Source organism: Crinia signifera, chromosome 6, assembly GCF_055691185.1.
Source record: "Crinia signifera chromosome 6, ASM5569118v1, whole genome shotgun sequence".
Taxonomy (NCBI): Eukaryota; Metazoa; Chordata; class Amphibia; order Anura; family Myobatrachidae; genus Crinia; species Crinia signifera.
The window spans coordinates 5,356,970-5,376,356 of record NC_139222.1 but is presented as its reverse complement, the minus strand read 5'-3'; the positions used below and the strand labels follow the sequence as shown (position 1 = coordinate 5,376,356).

Genomic DNA, 19,387 nt, shown 5'->3' with positions numbered 1-19,387 from the left:
CAGCTGCTTATCTACCATTTACCATAGAGACTATAATACGTTAGGCTGTCCCCAGTCCCCTGAGTAAGTCATATTCCCCAGCCGTACTGGTAATAAGACCCTGTGTATTGGGGTCCATCGGAGATCTGCAACCAATGCGCTCAATAAGAACTGTTCCATTTACCATCTATATGAGGAGACTTTATTTAACCTCCTAGTTTCTAAGACACAGACTCCAACCATTATAACAAATACTGACAGTTGTTCTGGCCCTGGAATGTGAGGCTTTGAATGTTCTGCGTCCAGCTCAGACCAAGGGCAGGTATCCAAGTTTTCTATAACCAAGTCTTTTGAAAGATAACATGACACAGTGACATGATGTGAGGGAGAGCAGGAGTATAATAGGGGCTGATGGCTCCTGATGTATGAGAAACACCAGAGAGTGCAGGGAGGAGACTGGTCAGATCTCTGGGCTGGTAACACACAGTGACATGATGTGAGGGAGAGCAGGAGTATAATAGGGGCTGATGGCTGCTGATGTATGAGATACACCAGAGAGTGCCGGGAGGAGACTGGTCAGATCTCTGGGCTGGTAACACACAGTGACATGATGTGAGGGGGAGAGCAGGAGTATAATAGGGGCTGATGGCTCAAGATGTATGAGATACACCAGAGAGTGCAGGAGGAGACTGGTCAGATCTCTGGGCTGGTAACACAGTGACATGATGTGAGGGGGAAAACAGGAGTATAATAGGGGCTGATGGCTCCTGATGTATGAGATACACCAGAGAGTGTGGGGAGGAGACTGGTCAGATCTCTGGGCTGGTAACACACAGTGACATGATGTGAGGGGAGAGCAGGAGTATAATAGGGGCTGATGGCTGCTGATGTATGAGATACACCAGAGAGTGCGGGGAGGAGACTGGTCAGATCTCCTGGCTGGTAACACACAGTGACATGATGTGAGGGGAGAGCAGGAGTATAATAGGGGCTGATGGCTCCTGATGTATGAGATACACCAGAGAGTGCAGGGAGGAGACTGGTCAGATCTCCTGGCTGGTAACACAGTGACATGATGTGAGGGGGAGAGCAGGAGTATAATACGGGATGATGGCACCTGATGTATGAGATACACCAGAGAGTGCAGGGAGGAGACTGGTCAGATCTCTGGGCTGGTAACACACAGTGACATGATGTGAGGGGGAGAGCAGGAGTATAATAGGGGCTGATGGCTCCTGATGTATGAGATACACCAGAGAGTGCGGGGAGGAGACTGGTCAGATCTCTGGGCTGGTAACACACAGTGACATGATGTGAGGGGGAGAGCAGGAGTATAATAGGGGCTGATGGCACCTGATGTATGAGATACACCAGAGAGTGCGGGGAGGAGACTGGTCAGATCTCTGGGCTGGTAACACACAGTGACATGATGTGATGGGGAGAGCAGGAGTATAATAGGGGCTGATGGCTACTGATGTATGAGATACACCAGAGAGTGCGGGGAGGAGACTGGTCAGATCTCTGGGCTGGTAACACACAGTGACATGATGTGAGGGGAGAGCAGGAGTATAATAGAGGCTGATGGCTGCTGATGTATGAGATACACCATAGAGAGTGCAGGGAGGAGACTGGTCAGATCTCTGGGCTGGTAACACACAGTGACATGATGTGAGGGGGAGAGCAGGAGTATAATAGGGGCTGATGGCTCCTGATGTATGAGATACACCAGAGAGTGCGGGGAGGAGACTGGTCAGATCTCTGGGCTGGTAACACACAGTGACATGATGTGAGGGGGAGAGCAGGAGTATAATAGGGGCTGATGGCTCCTGATGTATGAGATACACCAGAGAGTGCGGGGAGGAGACTGGTCAGATATCTGGGCTGGTAACACACAGTGACGTGATGTGAGGAGGAGAACAGGAGTATAATAGGGGCTGATGGCTCCTGATGTATAAGATATACCAGAGAGTGCGGTGAGGAGACTGGTCAGATCTCTGAGCTGGTAACACACAGTGACATGATGTGAGGAGGAGAACAGGAGTATAATAGGGGCTGATGGTTCCTGATGTATGAGATACACCAGAGAGTGCGGGGAGGAGACTGGTCAGATCTCTGAGCTGGTAACACACAGTGACATGATGTGAGGAGGAGAACAGGAGTATAATAGGGGCTGATGGCTCCTGATGTATGAGATACACCAGAGAGTGCGGGGAGGAGACTGGTCAGATCTCTGGGCTGGTAACACACAGTGACATGATGTGAGGGGGAGAGCAGGAGTATAATAGGGGCTGATGGCTCCTGATGTATGAGATACACCAGAGAGTGCGGGGAGGAGACTGGTCAGATATCTGGGCTGGTAACACACAGTGACGTGATGTGAGGAGGAGAACAGGAGTATAATAGGGGCTGATGGCTCCTGATGTATAAGATATACCAGAGAGTGCGGTGAGGAGACTGGTCAGATCTCTGAGCTGGTAACACACAGTGACATGATGTGAGGAGGAGAACAGGAGTATAATAGGGGCTGATGGTTCCTGATGTATGAGATACACCAGAGAGTGCGGGGAGGAGACTGGTCAGATCTCTGAGCTGGTAACACACAGTGACATGATGTGAGGAGGAGAACAGGAGTATAATAGGGGCTGATGGCACCTGATGTATGAGATACACCAGAGAGTGCGGGGAGGAGACTGGTCAGATCTCTGAGCTGGTAACACACAGTGACATGATGTGAGGAGGAGAACAGGAGTATAATAGGGGCTGATGGCTCCTGAATCCCCCACTGGGCAGATAGATTTCACTCATTAGATTATACAGACAGATGAAGGTGTTGGATGAGAGATTGCTGTAATAACTGAGCAAGGAGAATGTGACTGTTTCTGTAATAAGTCTTTATTGCTCACCTGTGCTGAGATCTGTAGGAAGAACCTCCTCCTCCTCCTCCTCCTTACACTGCTGGTCCCCCATCATATACGTCTCTTCTTCTCCATCCGAATCTTCGGTTTTCATTTTAGTAAAATACAATTCTTCTCCTCTCACTGTACCTGTTTTCTTATCATTTACATACTTCTCATCTTCTCCATCGGTATCTTCTGTCTTCGTACGAGTCACATACGTCTCCTCTTCTTCCATTATATTATCTACCTTATCGGTCAAATAAGTGTGTTCTTCTTCCTCTGTACGTTCTACTTTAATACGAGTCCGCACTTCACTCTAAATTACCAAAAAATAAAGGTCTGATTTCATTGAGGGGATACAACAGCAAAAAGAAGGGTTCTGCAGCACAGTTTTTCTTACTCTATCTGGGGGACACTGGTAACATGGGGTTCAGAGGGCACTGTGAGGGGATGACCCATTGAATTAAGCGGATTGCAAATGAATCCACCTCCTTTACTTCCCTTTGGATCCTCTCAGGCACTCGAAATACATCTGAAATTTAAAACTTAAAAAGCAGAGCATATACAAAATCTCTCAACCAGCGCGACTGAACACACACACACACGTGTACAACTAGAAGGTGGATACACAGTGTTCCACAGACCGATTGAAAGGTACAGAAAATCCCATTATCTTTTGTCCTCCAAACTGGGAACCAGTGCCAGCCTTGGGGACAGTTGCCCAACAGGCGCTGAACAAGGCATGTTCCTTGACGTACGCCTGCTCAACAGCAGCCATGATCCACCTTTCCACCATTGTTATTCTCCTGGCCAACCACACAGGATCAGAAGAATGCCGGTCTTACATAATGTCGCTGATATAAGAAGACACATTCCTGGTGGAAAACCAAATATGAAGATCTACATGAGACGGCCACCAATACAGATACCCATCTGGCCGAAGACATGGCCAAACAAACCGATTTAGGTTCCTGTGATGCCGAGAAGACCAGATTAAGGTCCCAAGCCAACCACCGGTGAGGCAATAGGCACTTGGACATGCAACAAAGGAACAATTAAATCCCCTTACCTTGAGGGGTTCATGGCTTCAATAGAGAAGCCAGTTGTTGTGGAAGAAGCTACCTTGACTTAGAAGATCTATCTGGTATAGTAGTCTCCATGGAGGTTCCACCACCATCAGAAGAAGGTCAACATATCAAGATCATTGTTGTAAAGGCCACCATACACTATGCGATTTGGCCCCGATTTCACCCGATCCAGATGGATCGGGCAGTGAAATCGGACCAAATCGCAGGTTGACACCCGGTACGACCCGATGCGCGGTCCCGTGCGCATCGGGTCAGAGTTGGGATGTCGGACCGGCTGCACATAAGATAAATCTTATGTGCAGCCGTGGGGACTTTGAGGACGCCGGCGAGGGAGGGGGGCGGCAGGGGGAGCCGGAGCAGGGAGCTGTCATGCTCCGTCCGGGTAGGGGGGGGACACGCCGCTAGTAGTGCGGACGCTGCGGGGGACACAGGCGGCAGTGACATAGAGCCGGGCGGGGGGAGCCGGGAGCTGTCAGTACTGAAAAAAAAAAAAAAAAGCCCATACAATGAATGGGCAGCCTGTGATTGGCTGAGCGCTCAGCCAATCACAGGCTGCACATTCATTGTATGGGCTTTTTTTCAGTACTGACAGCTCCCGGCTCCCCCCGCGCCGGCTCTATGTCACTGCCGCCTGTGTCCCCTGCAGCGTAAGCACTACTAGCGGCGTGCGTCCGTCCCCCCAGCCGCCTTGCAGCATCCCCCGCCCGCCACCTCGATGTCCCCGGCCCCCCTGCTCGCTCCACATTGCAGCTCCCCGGGAGTTGCAAATGATACATCGCATGCGATGTATCATTTGCAAAACTTGGCACATCAAGTGCCAAATCGTGTGTCCCCCTCCCTGGGAGCTGCAGGGGGAAATCAGGTCCGACTTGTCCTTAGGACAAGTCGGACTAATGTATGGGGGCCTTTAGTTTGGGGCCAGCAAGGACTGCCCTGTAAAGAGGAGTCTGGTTCATCCAGGTATACTTCTGACAGACCACAACAATCTAACGACCGATGGAACGATGGTGAGGGTGAGGTTCGCTCCCCGACATAAGAGGAATATTGGCTGAGACAATCAGCTTGTACATCTAGGGTAATGAGGATATTGCCAGAACGTACTCTTCTGCCCAGCAACAGGACCTAGTCATCTCAGCCATCACGAACGAGTTTCAGGCTCCTCCGCTGGCTTATGTACGCCTCCTCGGTGGCATTGTCAGAGGAAGGGGTCTTCCTGAAGGAATGGATGAGCCTGGAGTAGAAGCTTCTGCACAGTACATAGCTCGAGGATATTTTTCAGAAGAACTTCCTCTCGGAACAAAGACCCAACGTCACTGCCGACCAACCCTGGGGACAAGCATCTGTTGTGATGAAGGATTAGGACCCCACAGATAGGATCTGGTTCTGGCTGAACTGGTTTATCCTCCAGACAGGAGAATGCAGAGAGCCAAAGACTGGATTGTGAGCAAGACAACAGCGATGACACCAGACACAAGATGGACAGAACCTTATCCTCCGGCTAAGGAACCAAAACAATATGGCATCAAAGAGGAGACTCAGGAATGGTACCGAGTCAGACTTGAGGTAACTAACCACCCAGCCATGAGCCTCCAGAGCATGGGTCCTCAAACTGCGGCCCTCCAGATGTTGTGAAACTACAATTACCAGCATGCCTTGCCACAGTTTTAAGTCTCCCTTATAGGAAAACTGTGGCAAGGCATGCTGGGATTTGTAGTTTCACCACATCTGGAGGGCCACAGTTTGAGGACCCATGCTCCAGAGTCTCTATCATCTAATGAAGATGGACTGAAGACTTTTCTTGTAGAAGAAGGATGCTGAGATACTGTATAACAGTCATCCACCACTGTGATCATTGTGTTCATTCTAGCACCCGCCATCTTTGAAAACCCATGTAGTTCCTCTTCCCAGCCTGGGGAGTCGCTGTCTGCTGTGGCGTTTCTAACACAGGTCTCGTTTGCATATCAGTGCTGATATACAGACCACATGGTGCTAGAAGCACTACAGCAGACAGCGACACCCCAGACAGGGAAAAGGAACTACATGGGTTTTCAAAGATGGCGGATGCTAGAATGAACACAATGATTAATGTGAAGGTACGAGTCTTACTAGATCAAATGTAAGTGCCCGCAACTAGATACAAGCACTAGCCCACCGTTGATATGGGTAAGCAGTAGTACCCATCCTAAACTGAGACCACGGGTGTAGGGGTGGTGCAATGAGAGGACTTCTGCCTGCCCCCATCCAGGAGAGCTATGCCACAAAACTGTACAAGGTAAAAACCGTACACTTCTCCAAAATGCACCAGCAGCTAATTGTTAGTGCACAATGCTGATTGGCTAAGGGGAAAATAGAGGGGAAAGATATCTTCTAAGGTACTGCCAGTGCCACACAGTGTCCTCCATTCCCCAATTCACCAGTGTACAGAGGAAATTCAGTGTATAACACACACAGCTACTGTATAGATCATATAGCGACAGTCACTATATTATATTGGCGAGACCCTAAATCCCACCTACCTTAGCCACCTGTGGGGTCCTGTATTTCTCCTCTGTAGAATCCTGGGAATACAGAGAACGGGGACATCTCTCTGGGATATTCCTGTTACTGGGCCCATCTGTAGGAGACACACAGTGACTGAGGACATTGTATATGTGATTATCCTGGGAATACAGAGGACAGGGACATCTCTCTGGGGTATCTCTGTTACTGGGCCCATCTGTAGGAGACACACAGTGACTGAGGACATGGTATATATGTGATTATCCTGGGAATACAGAGGACGGGGACATCTCTCTGGGGTATTCCTGTTACTGGGCCATCTGTAGGAGACACACAGTGACTGAGTACATGGTATATATGTGATTATCCTGGGAATACAGAGGACGGGGACATCTCTCTGGGGTATTCCTGTTACTGGGACCATCTGTAGGAGACACGCAGTGACTGAGGACATGGTATATATGTGATTATCCTGGGAATACAGAGGACGGGGACATCTCTCTGGGATATTCCTGTTACTGGGCCCATCTGTAGGAGACACGCAGTGACTGAGTACATTGTATATATGTGATTATCCTGGGAATACAGAGGACGGGGACATCTCTCTGGGGTATTCCTGTTACTGGGCCCATCTGTAGGAGACACACAGTGACTGAGGACATGGTATATATGTGATTATCCTGGGAATACAGAGGACGGGGACATCTCTCTGGTGTATTCCTGTTACTGGGCCCATCTGTAGGAGACACACAGTGACTGAGGACATGGTATATATGTGATTATCCTGGGAATACAGAGGACGGGGACATCTCTCTGGGGTATTCCTGTTACTGGGCCCATCTGTAGGAGACACGCAGTGACTGAGTACATGGTATATATGTGATTATCCTGGGAATACAGAGGACGGGGACATCTCTCTGGGGTATTCCTGTTACTGGCCCCATCTGTAGGAGACACGCAGTGACTGAGGACATTGTATATATGTGATTATCCTGGGAATACAGAGGACGGGGACATCTCTCTGGGGTATTCCTGTTACTGGGCCCATCTGTAGGAGACACGCAGTGACTGAGGACATGGTATATATGTGATTATCCTGGGAATACAGAGGATGGGGACATCTATCTGGGGTATTCCTGTTACTGGGCCCATCTGTAGGAGACACGCAGTGACTGAGGACATGGTATATATGTGATTATCCTGGGAATACAGAGGACAGGGACATCTCTCTGGGGTATTCCTGTTACTGGCCCCATCTGTAGGAGACACGCAGTGACTGAGGACATGGTATATATGTGATTATCCTGGTAATACAGAGGACGGGGACATCTCTCTGGGGTATTCCTGTTACTGGGCCCATCTGTAGGAGACACACAGTGACTGAGGACATTGTATATATGTGATTATCCTGGGTATACAGAGGACGAGGACATCTCTCTGGGGTATTCCTGTTACTGGCCCATCTGTAGGAGACACGCAGTGACTGAGGACATTGTATATATGTGATTATCCTGGGTATACAGAGGACGAGGACATCTCTCTGGGGTATTCCTGTTACTGGCCCATCTGTAGGAGACACGCAGTGACTGAGTACATGGTATATATGTGATTATCCTGGGAATACAGAGGACGGGGACATCTCTCTGGGGTATTCCTGTTACTGGCCCCATCTGTAGGAGACACGCAGTGACTGAGGACATGGTATATATGTGATTATCCTGGTAATACAGAGGACGGGGACATCTCTCTGGGGTATTCCTGTTACTGGGCCCATCTGTAGGAGACACGCAGGGACTGAGGACATTGTATATATGTGATTATCCTGGGAATACAGAGGACGGGGACATCTCTCTGGGGTATTCCTGTTACTGGGCCCATCTGTAGGAGACACGCAGTGACTGAGGACATGGTATATATGTGATTATCCTGGGAATATAGAGGACGGAGACATCTCTCTGGGGTATTCCTGTTACTGGGCCCATCTGTAGGAGACACGCAGTGACTGAGGACATTGTATATATGTGATTATCCTGGGAATACAGAGGACGGGGACATCTCTCTGGTGTATTCCTGTTACTGGGCCCATCTGTAGGAGACACACAGTGACTGAGGACATGGTATATATGTGATTATCCTGGGAATACAGAGGACGGGGACATCTCTCTGGGGTATTCCTGTTACTGGGCCCATCTGTAGGAGACACGCAGTGACTGAGGACATTGTATATATGTGATTATCCTGGGAATACAAAGGATGGGGACATCTCTCTGGGGTATTCCTGTTACTGGGCCCATCTGTAGGAGACACACAGTGACTGAGGACATGGTATATATGTGATTATCCTGGGAATACAGAGGACGGGGACATCTCTCTGGGGTATTCCTGTTACTGGCCCAATCTGAAGGCGACACGCAGTGACTGAGGACATTGTATATATGTGATTATCCTGGGAATACAGAGGACGGGGACATCTCTCTGGGGTATTCCTGTTACTGGGCCCATCTGTAGGAAACACACAGTGACTGAGTACATGGTATATATGTGATTATCCTGGGAATACAGAGGACGGGGACATCTCTCTGGGGTATTCCTGTTACTGTGCCCATCTGTAGGAGACACGCAGTGACTGAGTACATGGTATATATGTGATTATCCTGGGAATACAGAGGATTGGGACATCTCTCTGGGGTATCTCTGTTACTGGGCCCATCTGTAGGAGACACACAGTGACTGAGGACATGGTATATATGTGATTATCCTGGGAATACAGAGGACGGGGACATCTCTCTGGTGTATTCCTGTTACTGGCCCCATCTGTAGGAGACACGCAGTGACTGAGGACATGGTATATATGTGATTATCCTGGGAATACAGAGGATTGGGACATCTCTCTGGGGACATCTCTCTGGGGTATTCCTGTTACTGGCCCATCTGTAGGAGACACACAGTGACTGAGTACATTGTATATATGTGATTATCCTGGGAATACAGAGGACGGGGACATCTCTCTGGGGTATTACTGTTATTGGGCCCATCTGTAGGACACACGCAGTGACTGAGTACATTGTATATATGTGATTATCCTGGGAATACAGAGGACGGGGACATCTCTCTGGGGTATTCCTGTTACTGGCCCCATCTGTAGGAGACACGCAGTGACTGAGGACATGGTATATATGTGATTATCCTGGGAATACAGAGGACGGGGACATCTCTCTGGGGTATTCCTGTTACTGGCCCATCTGTAGGAGACACACAGTGACTGAGTACATGGTATATATGTGATTATCCTGGGAATACAGAGGACGGGGACATCTCTCTGGGGTATTCCTGTTACTGGGCCCATCTGTAGGAGACACACAGTGACTGAGGACATTGTATATATGTGATTATCCTGGGAATACAGAGGACGGGGACATCTCTCTGGGGTATTCCTGCTACTGGGCCCATCTGTAGGAGACACGCAGTGACTGAGTACATTGTATATATGTGATTATCCTGGGAATACAGAGGACGGGGACATCTCTCTGGGGTATTCCTGGTACTGGCCCCATCTGTAGGAGACACGCAGTGACTGAGGACATTGTATATTTGTGATTGTTAGATGCTGGGTGTATATAGGGGACCCCCATACCTGCTCTCCCCTGTACGATAAATGTCTCCTCTTACCCAGTGATGTGAGGGGCCGGTGATTCTCCATCATCCCGTCCTTGTACAGACCCCTGTATTCCTCTATATACTCCCCATCCTGCATGGAGAGATAGACAGTAACATCCTGACACCTTATAGGTACCTGACACACACAATGATACAGTCATCACACATCCCCCCGGTGTTACTGTATAACGTCCCCTTCCCAGCAGTCACCTCTCCGGTCACATCTCCTGGTGTTACTGTATAACGTCCCATTGCCAGCAGCCACCTCTCCGGTCACATCCCCCGGTGTTACTGTATAACGTCCCATTCCCAGCAGTCACGTCTCCGGTCACATCCCCGGTGTTACTGTATAATGTCCCATTCCCAGCAGTCACCTCTCCTGTCACATCCCCCGGTGTTACTGTATAATGTCCCATTCCCAGTAGTCACCTCTCCGGTCACATCCCCGATGTTACTGTATAATGTCCCATTCCCAGCAGTCACCTCTCCTGTCACATCCCCTGGTGTTACTGTATAACGTCCCCTTCCCAGCAGTCACCTCTCCGGTCACATCTCCCGGTGTTACTGTATAACGTCCCATTGCCAGCAGCCACCTCTCCGGTCACATCCCCCGGTGTTACTGTATAACGTCCCATTCCCAGCAGTCACGTCTCCGGTCACATCCCCGGTGTTACTGTATAATGTCCCATTCCCAGCAGTCACCTCTCCTGTCACATCCCCCGGTGTTACTGTATAATGTCCCATTCCCAGCAGCCACCTCTCCGGTCACTTCCCCGGTGTTACTGTATAACGTCCCATTCCCAGCGGTCACCTCTCCATTCACATCCCCCCGGTGTTACTGTATAACGTCCCATTCCCAGCAGTCACCTCTCCGGTCACATCCCCCGGTGTTACTGTATAACGTCCCATTCCCAGCAGTCACCTCTCCGGGATGCAGTTAATTTGCCGGCGGTCGGGATCCCGGCGGTCGGAATCCCGACACTGGAATCCCGAAACTTTCTCCCTCTGTGGGTGTCCACGACACCCATAGAGGGAGAATAAAATAGCGTGCCGAGCGTAGCGAGGCACCGGGCCCGCTGCGTGTTGAGCCCGCAAGGGGGGGCGATCCATGTCCCCCCCTTGTCGGGATTTCGGCGGTCGGGATTCCAGTGTCGGGATTCCGACCGCCGGCAAATCGTATCGGATCCACCTCTCCGGTCACATTCCCCGGTGTTACTGTATAACGTCCCATTCCCAGCAGTCACCTCTCCGGTCACATCCTCCAGGTGTTACTGTATAACGTCCCATTCCCAGCAGTCACCTCTCCGGTCACATTCCCCGGTGTTACTGTATAACGTCCTATTCCCAGCGGTTACCTCCCCCGGTGTTACTGTATAATGTCCCATTCCCAGCGGTCCCCTCTCCGGTCACTTCCCCGGTGTTACTGTATGACGTCCCATTCCCAGCAGTCACCTCTCCGGTCACCTCCCCCGGTGTTACTGTATAATGTCCCATTCCCAGCGGTCACCTCTCCGGTCATATCCGCCGGTGTTACTGTATAACGTCCCATTCACAGCGGTCACCTCTCCGGTCACATCCCCCCGGTGTTACTGTATAACGTCCCATTCCCAGCAGTCACCTCCGCCCCGGTGTTACTGTATAACGTCCCATTCCCAGCGGTCCCCTCTCCGGTCACATCCCCCCGGTATTACTGTATAACATCCCATTCCCAGCAGTCACCTCTCCGGTCACATCCCCCGGTGTTACTGTATAACGTCCCATTCCCAGCAGTCACCTCTCCGGTCACATCCCCCCGGTGTTACTGTATAACATCCCATTCCCAGCAGTCACCTCTCCGGTCACATCCCCCGATGTTACTGTATAACGTCCCATTCCCAGCAGTCACCTCTCCGGTCACATCCCCCCGGTGTTACTGTATAAAGTCCCATTCCCAGCAGTCACCTCCCCCCCAGGTGTTACTGTATAACGTCCCATTCCCAGCGGTCCCCTATCCGGTCACATACCCCAGTGTTACTGTATAACGTCCCATTCCCAGCAGTCACCTCTCCGGTCACATCCCCCGGTGTTACTGTATAACGTCCCATTCCTATCAGTCACCTCTCCAGTCACTTCCCCGGTGTTACTGTATAATGTCCCATTCCCAGCGGTCACCTCTCCGGTCACATCCCCGGTGTTACTGTATAACGTCCCATTCCCAGAAGTCACCTCTCCGGTCACATCCCCGGTGTTACTGTATAACGTCCCATTCCCAGCAGTCACCTCTCCATTCACATCCCCCCGGTGTTACTGTATAACGTCCCATTCCCAGCAGTCACCTCTCCGGTCACATCCCCCGGTGTTACTGTATAACGTCCCATTCCCAGCAGTCACCTCTCCGGGATGCAGTTAATTTGCCGGCGGTCGGGATCCCGGCGGTCGGAATCCCGACACTGGAATCCCGAAACTTTCTCCCTCTGTGGGTGTCCACGACACCCATAGAGGGAGAATAAAATAGCGTGCCGAGCGTAGCGAGGCACCGGGCCCGCTGCGTGTTGAGCCCGCAAGGGGGGGCGATCCATGTCCCCCCCTTGTCGGGATTTCGGCGGTCGGGATTCCAGTGTCGGGATTCCGACCGCCGGCAAATCGTATCGGATCCACCTCTCCGGTCACATTCCCCGGTGTTACTGTATAACGTCCCATTCCCAGCAGTCACCTCTCCGGTCACATCCTCCAGGTGTTACTGTATAACGTCCCATTCCCAGCAGTCACCTCTCCGGTCACATTCCCCGGTGTTACTGTATAACGTCCTATTCCCAGCGGTTACCTCCCCCGGTGTTACTGTATAATGTCCCATTCCCAGCGGTCCCCTCTCCGGTCACTTCCCCGGTGTTACTGTATGACGTCCCATTCCCAGCAGTCACCTCTCCGGTCACCTCCCCCGGTGTTACTGTATAATGTCCCATTCCCAGCGGTCACCTCTCCGGTCATATCCGCCGGTGTTACTGTATAACGTCCCATTCACAGCGGTCACCTCTCCGGTCACATCCCCCCGGTGTTACTGTATAACGTCCCATTCCCAGCAGTCACCTCCCCCCGGTGTTACTGTATAACGTCCCATTCCCAGCGGTCCCCTCTCCGGTCACATCCCCCCGGTATTACTGTATAACATCCCATTCCCAGCAGTCACCTCTCCGGTCACATCCCCCGGTGTTACTGTATAACGTCCCATTCCCAGCAGTCACCTCTCCGGTCACATCCCCCCGGTGTTACTGTATAACATCCCATTCCCAGCAGTCACCTCTCCGGTCACATCCCCCGATGTTACTGTATAACGTCCCATTCCCAGCAGTCACCTCTCCGGTCACATCCCCCCGGTGTTACTGTATAAAGTCCCATTCCCAGCAGTCACCTCCCCCCCAGGTGTTACTGTATAACGTCCCATTCCCAGCGGTCCCCTCTCCGGTCACATACCCCAGTGTTACTGTATAACGTCCCATTCCCAGCAGTCACCTCTCCGGTCACATCCCCCGGTGTTACTGTATAACGTCCCATTCCTATCAGTCACCTCTCCAGTCACTTCCCCGGTGTTACTGTATAATGTCCCATTCCCAGCGGTCACCTCTCCGGTCACATCCCCGGTGTTACTGTATAACGTCCCATTCCCAGAAGTCACCTCTCCGGTCACATCCCCGGTGTTACTGTATAACGTCCCATTCCCAGCAGTCACCTCTCCGGTTACATCCCCCGGTGTTACTGTATAACGTCCCATTCCCAGCAGTCACCTCTCCGGTCACTTCCCCGGTGTTACTGTATAATGTCCCATTCCCAGCAGTCACCTCTCCGGTTACATCCCCCGGTGTTACTGTATAACGTCCCATTCCCAGCAGTCATCTCTCCGGTCACTTCTCCGGTGTTACTGTATAATGTCCCATTCCCAGCGGTCACCTCTCCTGTCACCCCAGCCCCGGTGTTACTGTATAACGTCCCATTCCCAGCAGTCACCTCCCCCGGTGTTACTGTGTAACGTCCCATTCCCAGCGGTCCCCTCTCCGGTCACATCCCCCCGGTGTTACTGTATAACATCCCATTCCCAGCAGTCACCTCTCCTGTCACCTCCCCCGGTGTTACTGTATAACGTCCCATTCCCAGCAGTCACCTCTCCTGTCACCTCCCCCGGTGTTACTGTATAACGTCCCATTCCCAGCAGTCACCTCTTTCCGGGTACATCCCCCAGTGTTAGTGTATAATGTCCCATTCCCAGCATTCACCTCTCCGGTCACATCCCCCGGTGTTACTGTATAACGTCCCATTGCCAGCAGTCACCTCTTTTCGGGTACATCACCCGGTGTTACTGTATAACGTCCCATTCCCAACAGTCACCTCTCCGGTCACAACCCCCAGTGTTACTGTACAACGTCCCATTCCCATCGGTCATCTCTCCGGTCACATCCCCCGGTGTTACTGTATAACGTCCCATTCCCAGCAGTCACCTCTCCAGTCACATCCCCGATGTTACAGTATAACGTCCCATTCCCAGCAGTCACATCCCCCGGTGTTACTGTATAACGTCCCATTCCCAGCAGTCACATCCCCCGGTGTTACTGTATAACGTCCCATTCCCAGCAGTCACCTCTCCAGTCACATCCCCGGTGTTACAGTATAACGTCCCATTCCCAGCAGTCACATCCCCCGGTGTTACTGTATAACGTCCCATTCCCAGCAGTCACCTCTCCAGTCAGCAGCTGAATGATCTTGTTGGCAAGTTCCCGAATCTTCTTGTCATTGTGCTTCTCATGTGTGTGAGGTAGAGGCACCGTGACGGGACTCTGGGTCCTGCTCAGTCCTTCGGACACACAGGGACGGCTGCTGGGTGTCTCAAACTCACCGGATGTCTTCTTCACTACTGTGTAACCCTGTGTATTGGGGGAGACAGCTAATATCATTATATACACTCCCAGAACCCCCTCACCTCCCTGTATTGTTAATATATATATATATATATATATATATATATATATATATATATATATATATGTGATGTCACTGTCACCTCCCCGGTCACGTCCCTGTATTATTACTATAGATATAAGTGATGTCACTGTCACCTCCCTGTATTATTACTATAGATATAATTAATGTCACTGTCACCTCCCTGTATTATTACTATAGATATAAGTGATGTCACTGTCACCTCCATGTATTATTACTATAGATATAAGTAATGTCACTGTCACCTCCCCGGTCACGTCCCTGTATTATTACTATAGATATAAGTGATGTCACTGTCACCTCCCCGGTCACCTCCCTGTATTATTACTATAGATATAAGTGATGTCACTATCACCTCCCCGGTCACGGCCCTGTTTTATTACTATAGATATAAGTGATGTCACTGTCACCTCCCCGGTCACGGCCCTGTATTATTACTATAGATATGTGATGTCACTGTCACCTCCCCGGTCCCCTCCCTGTATTATTACTATAGATATAAGTGATGTCACTGTCACCTCCCTGTATTATTACTATAGATATAAGTGATGTCACTGTCACCTCCCCAGTCACGTCCCTGTATTATTACTATAGATATAAGTGATGTCACCTCCCTGTATTATTACGATATAAGTGATGTAACTGTCACCTCCCTGTATTATTACTATAGATATAAGTGATGTCACTGTCACCTCCCTGTATTATTACTATAGATATAAGTGATGTCACTGTCACCTCCCCAGTCACCTCCCTGTATTATTACTATAGATATAAGTGATGTCACCCTGTATTATTACGATATAAGTGATGTCACTGTCACCTCCCTGTATTATTACTATAGATATAAGTGATGTCACGGTTACCTCCCCGGTCAGCAGGTAGATGATTTCCAGGGAGATATTTATTATCATCTCAGTCTTCTGACTCTTGTCCGTGTCCATCCTCAGGGAATCAATCAGAATACAGAACGTGTGACGTGTAATAAAGATTTTGGTTCCTCACAGCTGGTATGTCTAGGAATAAATATAACATACATTACATAGAGCCCTGGTCAGCGTCTGTCAGAGGTTCCTGCGACCCAGCCCCATCACACCGCGCTGTACAGCATAACCCGGCATAGAGCCCTGGTCAGCGTCTGTCATAGGTTCCTGTGACCCAACCCCATCACACAGCGCTGTACAGCATAATCCGGCATAGAGCCCTGGTCAGCGTCTGTCATAGGTTCCTGTGACCCAGCCCCATCACACCGCGCTGTACAGCATAACCCGGCATAGAGCCCTGGTCAGCGTCTGTCATAGGTTCCTGTGACCCAACCCCATCACACAGCGCTGTACAGCATAACCCGGCATAGAGCTCTGGTCAGAGGTCCCTGTGACCCAGCCCCATCACACAGCGCTGTACAGCATAACCCAGCATAGAGCCCTGGTCAGCGTCTGTCAGAGGTTCCTGTAACCAATCACACAGCTCTGTACAGCATAACCCAGCATAGAGCCCTGGTCAGCATCTGTCAGAGGTTCTTGTGACCCAGCCCCATCACACAGTGCTGTACAGCATAACCCGGCATAGAGCCCTGGTCAGAGTCTGTCAGAGGTCCCTGTGACCCAGCCCCATCACACCGCGCTGTACAGTATAACCCGGCATAGAGCCCTGGTCAGTGTCTGTCAGAGGTTCCTGTAACCCAGCCCCATCACACAGTGCTGTACAGCATAAGCCGGCATAGAGCCCTGGTCAGAGTCTGTCAGAGGTTCCTGTAACCCAGCCCCATCACACAGTGCTGTACAGCATAACCCGGCATAGAGCCCTGGTCAGAGTCTGTCAGAGGTTCCTGTGACCCAGCCCCATCACACCGCGCTGTACAGTATACTGTTACCCCAAAGCTCCTCTCCTTCCTGCTGTCTTATCCTCAGACAGGACAGCAAGGAGAATGAGGGATAACCACAAGTACCAGCACACCCTATCAATTGGAGGCCACAGATACCCTATCACTGCCACCAGATGTAGGTGTCCTGTGTGACTGGTCGGCCGTGTGTGCGCAGCGTAAGGTGGGGGAGACATTACCTGAGGGACAATCACTGATACTCTGAGGATCTGGGGACTGACACAGCCACTGGCTGAGAGTCTCTATTGCTCAGTATAACAGGACACCACAGGCTGCTCCTTCTGTATAACAACAGGGCACCACAAGCTGCTCCTCCTTTACAACAGGACACCCCGACAGACAATCAGGGAGAGCAGCCCCTTGTTACATGGCTGGTCTGTGTCCTTACACATCCGGCCCCATCTGGTATACACATACATGTTATACCTATTATGTGTTATTCCTTCCCCTGGCCGCTGATTATAGAAACATAGAATTTGACGGCAGATAAGAACCATTTGGCCCATCTAGTCTGCCCCTTTTTTTTTTACCCTTCAGGTAATCTCAACCCTTTTTAATCCTTATTTCTTTGTAATGGCCCCCACACACAGCACAATTTTCAGGCATTTTCTGAGCGATTTTACTAAATTGCTCAGAAAATGCCTGAAAATGCATGTAAATCGCTGTGTATATAGCCCACACAGCGATTTACATGCGCGCACCCGCCGTTCTGAATCTGTCCAAGATTCAGAACGGACGGGCTGTACAATACAGAACAGTCGCTCAGAAAGCTCCTGCTCATCTCCCGCATGTGTGGCTGCGGGCAGATGAGCAGGGCTGTTCTGAGCGACTGAAGCCCCGCTGAACGCCGCCGCCGCTGCACCTGACACACCGCCGCCGCTGATCCCGATGACAGGCACCGCCGGAGACCACCGCCGGAGACCACCGCCGAGCCGATGACGTCACCGCCGGAGACAGCCCTCCTGATGACGCCGCGGGACAGAGCCGCGATGCTGGACTCCAGAGTAGCGGTAAGTATATCTATTTTTTTCCCACTGTGCCACCAATGTTTGGGGGGCTATACCCACTATACCACCAACGTAATATCCTTAATTATCTCCATCCTGGGGTGGGGGACTATATCTCCACCAATGTATGGCCCTTATTCTGGTTGGTGCGGTCGAGCCGCATATGCGGCTCCGACCGCACCAGACGTATCCCCGCCCACACTACGGATCGCCACGGCCGTCCGTACACGGACGGCTGGCGATCCGCACGAAAATGGTGGAGGCGTACGCCTCCACCATGGTGGGAGCTGCCCCCTGCATTCGATGGTCGACGACCATCGAAGGCAGGTCCGCACGCCGCGGCAGCTCCCGCAAGCTGAGACCACACGGACAATCGTCCGTGTGGTAGCTTGTATGGGGGCTGAAAGCTGACATCCGCCGACGTCAGCTTTCCGCCCCCATGAGTGGCGTCATGGCCTCATTACCATGCGTACGCCCCGCGTTTGCATGGGAACGCCCATGAAACGCGGGGCGTACACATAGGGAAATGAGGGCATGATGCCTCTCACGCCCCTATACGCCCCCTTTGCGGCGGACGAAATCCGTCTGCGGCGAAGGGGGCTGCACATGCGCAGATTGACCTCTGCGCATGTGCAGAAGAAAAACATCGGCGGTACGGCCGCACGCGGGCCGTACCGCACGAATCAAAATAAGGGCCTATGTATGGACTATAACCACTATGTATATATCTCCACCAATGTATGTATGGACTATCTCCACTATGTATATATGTATATATATATATATATATATATATATATATATATATATATATATGTGTATATATATATATATATATGTGTATATATATATATGTGTATATATATATATATATATATATGTGTATATATATATATATATATGTGTATATATATATGTGTATATATATATATGTGTATATATATATATATATATATATATATATATACACATACACAGTGCAGTTTGATGGCATGTGCGGCGTGACAGTCGTGACAGATTTGAAATCTCCCGTGCTGAATCTCCCAATTTGAATCTCTGACACAAATCTCTCTGTATGTGGCTCATTGTCTGAAATTAGCCACAAGAGTGAAATCTCTTGTGCTGAATCTCCCGTGATGTATCTCTGGCACACATCTCTGCGTATGTAGGGCCCTTAAGGATATGCATATGCCTATTCCAAGCATGTTTACATTGTTCTACTGTCTTAGCCTCTACCACCTCTGATGGGAGGCTATTCCACTTTATTACTGTTATTAATACTCCGCAGCTGCTGCTATAGCAACAGGGAACTACAGGCTGCTGCACCTGTATAAAAACATGACACAACATGTTGCTCCCCCTGACACCACAGGCTGTCCCCTGTATAATAATAACAGGACACCACAGGCTGCT

At 50.5% G+C, this 19,387-nt stretch overlaps 1 protein-coding gene across 2 annotated transcripts in view; it reads right to left on the bottom strand.

Annotated features, from left to right (window-relative positions):
* LOC146009871 (uncharacterized) overlaps positions 1–19,387 on the bottom strand; it is a 42,982-nt gene that overhangs the window by 9,127 nt on the left and 14,468 nt on the right. For both annotated transcript variants that reach the window (XM_083150440.1, XM_083150439.1), the window contains exons 2-6: positions 15,952–16,101; positions 14,827–15,012; positions 10,133–10,211; positions 6,481–6,578; positions 2,883–3,192 (exon numbers count right to left, since the gene is read on the bottom strand). In XM_083150440.1, the coding sequence (XP_083006566.1) occupies positions 2,883–3,192; positions 6,481–6,578; positions 10,133–10,211; positions 14,827–15,012; positions 15,952–16,029 (751 nt within the window). In that variant the 5' untranslated portion in view covers positions 16,030–16,101. The remainder of the gene's footprint in view (positions 1–2,882; positions 3,193–6,480; positions 6,579–10,132; positions 10,212–14,826; positions 15,013–15,951; positions 16,102–19,387) is intronic.